We start from the raw sequence: 6,807 nt of genomic DNA, 5'->3' as shown, positions 1-6,807 counted from the left end.
GATCATAAATATTAAAAATTAATTAAAAAAATAATATTTCTCTCACTCTCTCTCATCCTTATCTTGTTTTTAAAAGCACCCAAACATCACACCCAAATGAAAAAAAAAAAAACCCATCTTTTTTCTTTCTTCCATTTCTTCCTTAGTTTCATTTCATGCTAACACAAATCAAAAGGGCAGATTGAACCTTAGAAAATCCAATATTAATTTTGTTACCAACACTTGGGTTTTAATCCGAATAACTTCTTGTTTCTCTTGAACTTTTTTTTCTCTTGATCAAAAACTCATTTTAAAACCTTTTTTTCTTTATTATCACTCGTCGTCCACCCAAAGATAACATCGTCAACATAGATTTGAACCGAACCGAACCGAACTGAACCGTATGATGCTAAGGAACAGATCAAGAGCTGTAACCAAACAATCACCAATCATGTCAGATCACCAACACCCATCTTCAACCCGGACCACACCCGACTCGACCCGATCCATTTCATCATTTCTTGGCTCTCCAAGATTCTTTAACCTTAACCTCTCACCCACTTCAATTCTCGACACCCACAAACAAATTACCATTTTTGGCGCCAACCCATTTCGATTCAACCCGAACCTGGAAAAACCCATGAAGGCCGTTGACCAAAGTCAACGCAACCCGGATGACTCTTCAGGGATTGCATTGATTCTTGTTCAAGAAAACCCTAATGGGTTTATTTGTAATAAGCCCAATACTCCGACCCGGAAGATACTATTCGGGTCGGAGTTAAAAATCCAAATCCCAACCGACCCGTTTGAAAACGGGTCAGATTTTGGGATCAAGACCCGAAATTCTTATTCGGGTCACCCGACTCCGACCGGGTTCGGGTCGCCCGGGTTGTTTTCTGGGCCGTTGTCTTTGAAGGAGATGGAGAGTTCTGAAGAGTATACACGTGTGATCTCTCATGGGCCTAACCCGAAAACGACCCATATTTATGATAATTGTGTTGTGAATAGCTGCTGTGGGATTCGGGTCGGGTCACCGGGTTTGGATAGTTTTGTGAGATTTTGTCAGACTTGTAAGAAGAGTCTTGGTGATGGAGATGATATTTTTATGTACAGGTTAATAATTTAATAATCCCATGTTTTAATTTTACTTTTGATCAAGGCGGTGTTTCGGATTCCTTATTTTTACCTTCTTACAGCTTACAGCTTACAGTAATATGTTTTAAGTTACTAGTTTGTAACTCGTAATAAAAACATTTTTTTTTATTTTTTGTAAAGTTATAAGTCGTAAGATGGTAAAAAAAAAGAATCCGAAGCACCCCTAATAAAAGTTTGATCTTTATGGATTCTTGATATTTAAGCTAATTTTCAAGATTGTATGTTTGTGTTGAGTATGTGAATAATAATATAACATTATTGCATGTTTGTAGGGGTGAGAAAGCATTTTGTAGTGAAGAATGCAGGTGCCAAGAGATGTTTTTGGATGGATTGATGAATATGAAATGAATTAATGAAATGACTATTTTGCCCCTCAAAAATTGGGTTGACCAAGACTAGAGTGGGGTTTTCAACTCTTAAGGTTAAATAAATTTTTTTGGGATTTTGTTTTGTTGTATGATGTAGTGTTGGAACTTAGAAGTAGGTGATGATTTTGGTTTTTCCCTTGTTACAATTTTTTTTTTGTTATTTATTTTTTTCTTTTTCTTTTTCTTTTTACCAATTCCAATATCATATATTGTATCGAGAGATGAGGGAGAGAGAGAGACATATATTGTAAAAAAATGAAAAATAAATTACATAAATAAAAGGTGTCCCTATGATGTCAGGCAGAGTGTAGTGGACGAGGAAAAGGACGAATTAGGGACGATTTTATGGTGGAACACCGCCCCTTAGGCGAAATGGGGCGGGAGCGGGAATAGTTTATCGCCTGCGAGATGGAGAAATAATAATATAATAATAATGCCGTTGGGTAACGGCTAAATATATAAAAAAAAAATTAATTTAAAAACTTAATATATATATCAAACTTTATCTAACCATTTTCACCCTATCATACACAAACTCAAACATAAAAATACCAATCATTTTTATTATTTTCATACTTTTTCAAACTCAATGAGTTCCCCGGATTCCACGAACTCTGCCGAGATTTTGGATCAATTAATAAACGAGAGTCGAAGGATTCATCAGATTCACCGACAAGTGGCGGAAGAGCATTTAGAGGTCACGAACGCGGTTCGGGCCGTCGCCAATAACATGGTGTCCGGCTCTGCTCCATCTACGGCACCACATAGACGGTCATATATCCTTCGGGATCGTACGCAAGCGAACACTCGTTTGATGAAGAACTACTTCGACAATACACCTACATTTAACGACGCTATGTTTCGACGTCGTTTTCGGATGTCCAAGCGTTTATTTTTGCGCATCGTTGGAGATATGGAGCGGGAGTATGAGTATTTTCAACAGAAATCCGATGCAAGAGGATATTTAGGATTCTCCGCCATCCAAAAGTGTACTTCGGTTTTTATTTAAATAGTTTAATTATAAAAAGAAAATAATAAAAAAAGACACTGTGGGCCCAACTTGTAGCCCCTACACCATTACACCCCAAAACCAAATTTCCATTCCATGCTGACTGGACGCCACGTGTCACAATTCACCCCTAATTGTAAACTCTCCACTAGACGTAGCCTTAGTATGGCTTTCTTTGAAATGATTATTCTTGATGCTTTTGTCTTTACTTTGCCTTTTACATGACAATTGGTCCCATTTATTCATAATTTTTTCCCTTTTAAACACACTTATTTTTTATAGCTTATTATCTTGAAATATAAGTGGCTTTTGTATCTAAAAAGGTAGAAATAAGCCCATAAAAAACAAGTTAATAATACATTGAAATGATTCGAAAATATTACACAAGTTTGATTAAAAAAGGATAGGCTAAAGTTGATTTATATAAAATTGAACAAAACTTTTTTGAGGTGTAAGGTGTCTTTCATGTAATAAAAGTCATACTAGTATTGGTGTTATCACTTTTCTTAAGAATGTGACAACTAACAAGTGTATTTATGAAGTGGTTAACATTGAAATATTCAGAAACATTAAAGTGAGGGGGCATTCTTCCTCTCACTTAAATTTAACTCTAACGCAGTTAAAATGCTAAATTATGGTTTTCTTTGGATTTGATTTCGGATTATTCGAATTAAATTGATAATTCATATTATAATTCTAAAATTTCGGTTCGAGTTGGGACTCATTCTAATAAACCGATTAAGAGAATACAATTATAAGTATTTAAAAAATACTTATAATATAAAATATGTGTATATTTATATCAGGTAAAACAAGTTATTAGTTACTGGTGTTTATTAAGAATTCCTGATATTTACTGCATTATGTACAAATACTATTATAACATATCTTTCTTTGTTTGTATATATATAAAATAGAAAATTGAAATGTCTATTTCCACGGTCACGTGATAATCACATGCTTACGCCCACTTTTTTTTGTTTTCTTTTATTATTAAATTATTAGTGTGAGTGAAGTGCCACTATCAAAATAAAAAAATATAATTGTGTACATCATATAAATTATACTAGTTGTTATAAAATAAAAAATTAAGGGTTATTATTATTATTATTTAGAAAAATGAAGTCATTGTTATCTGAAAGTATTAAAAAATATTTATAGTATTAATTTATATTTCTTATACTTTAAAATGCAGCAAATTCTCATATTTACCTGTACTTATAACAAAGTAGTTTTTATAATTTAAACTTTTTGGCGTACATTTACTACCATACACAAAGCTTAGCTAGTTACCTAAGTTTACCTCACCTAAGGTTTACCTTACCCAAGTTTATACGAGGTAAAGTAAAACCACTTAAGTTTTTCAAGGTTAACCACACTAACGGTAACATTGCCTATCCTCACCTAAGAGGCTAGGATAACGTCCCTTGTTCTCACAAAAGGTGTCGTGCGCCCGCACCTAAGGTAATCCTCCCCAAAGGCACCTCGCCTAAGGTAACATACTTAGATAATTTGTCTTTACTAAATATTTAGATAAAACGTAACTAGCAAATCAACCCAAGGATCCTAGAAAAATGACTAGACGAGTGGGAGTTGCAAGGAACAAAAGACATTGGCACCCTAGCTCGTAGGTATGCCAGAACTTACGAGGTCTTGTACCCACATTATGATTAGTCGGAGTTTACGAAGCTGGAAACTTTCTCTGTAAATCAACGATAAATGAAAATATGCATACGTTCATAAATTACACATATATTGGGACCTCGTATCTGATACAGACACACTAACAATATAAACACCCAATTAAACACAACCTAATGACCAATTTCTCATACTCTTGAATGACATACCTTCACTTATTCTTACAACACTTGATGTCGCATCATGAGGTCTAACTTATGCTTAGTATGCATGTTAAGCTAATTATCGAGACATTTGTCTCGATAAAGCAAATTAGCGTAACAAACAACTTAAGTGTTATAATCATACAAAAAAATTTACCGTGTCGTATTTCCCAGGTTATTATTGTAGATTAGTTTATTAAAATTATAACAAACTAAACTATCCCGTGATCAAATTCACTAAAAATTAATTTTCACCTATAATTATGAAAGTGACATTTGATTAAAATCAAATAAAATGATCCAATCGGTGATAGTTTTTTTCGTCTATTGGCTAACTTTGTTTAATTAAACGGGTTAAATAAACCAATAGCCATTCGGGTATTAATAGATTGACATGATCGAGGGATAACTATGTGACATTTAACAATTGATATAGAAACCTAAAATGACATAAACCATTAAATTATATATTTTGATAATGACTTTGTGAGATTATTGGATTACAATGTTGATCAAGTCGTGGAATCATATCAATCGTACGATTTTATGTCCAATAATTGACACTCCAATCATACATTTGCTGATTATATAAAGATTCCTGTTAATTAATTACATTAAAGAATGTTAAATAATAATAATAATAACAACCAACTAAACATGTCAAACGCTGAAGCCAGTATGCGTCCAGTTAAGACGACAAAGTCTGGTTATCAGAACTTTCTGCATTAGGGGAGTGCGGTAGCATATATACAAAAATGTTGTGCAAAAGATATACACATAATTAGAAATAAGAGATGCATTTTTTTCCTCATATTTTATAGTAAAAAATTTATGTTTTTAAAAAATAGTTTGATGAAATCTCATTATTATTTTGATTCTAATGTGATGAAATGATGGTTTCTGATTTGTTAGTTATGATGAAATCTTGAAATGGGTTATTACAAATGTTGATAAATCATATCACATATGGCCTGTTACGCGGCATAACGACACGAATTTGGTCGTTAGATTCGTAATGGCAGTCACAATAAACCCAAAGAAGTGTCCATCGTAATTTTGACATTCCTATAACTTGATATGATAAAAAGAAACGTTTTTGAAACAACGTGTGGTCTATTGGTAAAACTCGTGCGGTGCAGTGATGAGTTGACGCGAATTTGATCGGTTTTAGGTTACAGCACGAAACTATGCCAAAAAAAATATATTTTTTAAAATGTTTGGCGAACCGACACGGTTTCTCTCGTTAGTCGGTATACCATTGACTAGACGCTGATTAGTCACTATTGATCAAAATCAGTAAAAATCGAAAAGTTTTCTATATAAAATTTGGTATATATATATATATGTATATTTGAAAACCAAATATAAATTTCAATCATATTAATCTCGATTAATCGCTAGTCTATACCCTACCATCTGACTAATACCTAACTAGTTCTACAGCATTGCCTAGAAACATATACAAATGATCCATTACTGGATATTTTATCATTTCTTCAAGCCTACTGACATACTACCTAGAAATCTAGATTTACGTACTTCAACTAATGCTCAAAGACGCTTGCAGGACTGCTTTTTAGAGGTGCACAAATCGGGTATTAGAAAAACCCGGGTTCGGGTATGATTGAATAATGGAAAATCAGGTATTAGCAATAACCGGGTCAGGTTCGGGTCCGGGTATTGGCTTGAAAAACCATACCCTATGTACTGGGTCCCGGTCGGGTATTGAACCGGTCTTCAATACCCGGGTATTTGAATACCCTATTTCCGTGTATTGAAAAAACTCGTTTTCTGGGTTTTGAATATCCTATTTCCGGGATTAAGAAAACCCTTTTTGTACAGCTTTCTTCTATCAACGGGTCTGCTTCGTTTTTTTTATCCAAACTACAATTTTTTGCATGCAAACTTCAAAGTTCATTCAATATAAAAACAACTAAACAATAATATAAAAACATATATTTTATGTGTTTTCAATTGTTGTTTGGTGTATCAAAAGGTGTTGCTCTAACAAGTATTTATATCATATATGTGCTCTAAAAAGATCCGTTGGAGAACGACTATAGATCTGTGGGCAGCCACACAGCCATGGCCAGGTGCACAAACATTAATATCCGGGTATGCAAAAAACCCGGGTTTCGTGTATTATCGGGTTTAGATCGGGTACGGGTTCGGGTTTCAACAATGAAAGTCATACCCTATCCGTACTCTACGGGTAAGGTCGGTTCGGGTTCGGGTATTAAAATCCCGGTTTAAAAAAAAACGGTTCCGGTTTTTCTCTCGGGTTCAGGTTTTTTTTTCACCTCTAATGCTTTTTACTTAATAAAGCCCAATTAGGGTTCAGGTTTTTTTTTTCACGTCTAATGCTTTTTACTTAATAAAGCCCAATTAGGTGTCACTTATTCAATGGTTTTATGGGTTTCTAATAAGGTGTCACATGTTCTAGCACTTCCTA

At 33.9% G+C, this 6,807-nt stretch overlaps 1 protein-coding gene across 1 annotated transcript; it reads left to right on the top strand.

Annotated features, from left to right (window-relative positions):
• The first annotated feature begins 364 nt into the window (after positions 1-364).
• Positions 365-1,591, top strand: LOC143596385 (FCS-Like Zinc finger 8-like). The gene is made up of 2 exons (XM_077075172.1): positions 365-1,092; positions 1,407-1,591. The coding sequence occupies exons 1-2, from the start codon at positions 383-385 to the stop codon at positions 1,480-1,482; spliced, it is 786 nt and encodes a 261-aa protein (XP_076931287.1). The 5' UTR covers positions 365-382; the 3' UTR covers positions 1,483-1,591.
• The last annotated feature ends 5,216 nt before the right edge of the window (positions 1,592-6,807 follow it).

This window comes from Bidens hawaiensis, unplaced genomic scaffold (genome assembly GCF_021521415.1).
Source record: "Bidens hawaiensis isolate Kalapana, Puna unplaced genomic scaffold, B.hawaiensis_p1.1 tig00046324_1, whole genome shotgun sequence".
NCBI classification, from domain to species: Eukaryota; Viridiplantae; Streptophyta; class Magnoliopsida; order Asterales; family Asteraceae; genus Bidens; species Bidens hawaiensis.
Note: the sequence above shows the minus strand (reverse complement) of the source record. Positions and strands in the feature narration are given on the sequence as shown.

Bases quoted from the DNA above. Each gene is read 5' to 3' on its own strand.
- LOC143596385 (XM_077075172.1), top strand. From the start codon at position 383: ATGATGCTAAGGAACAGATCAAGAGCTGTAACCAAACAATCACCAATC. The intron at 1,093-1,406 runs GTTAATAATTTA...GCATGTTTGTAG, and splicing joins GATGATATTTTTATGTACAG to GGGTGAGAAAGCATTTTGTA.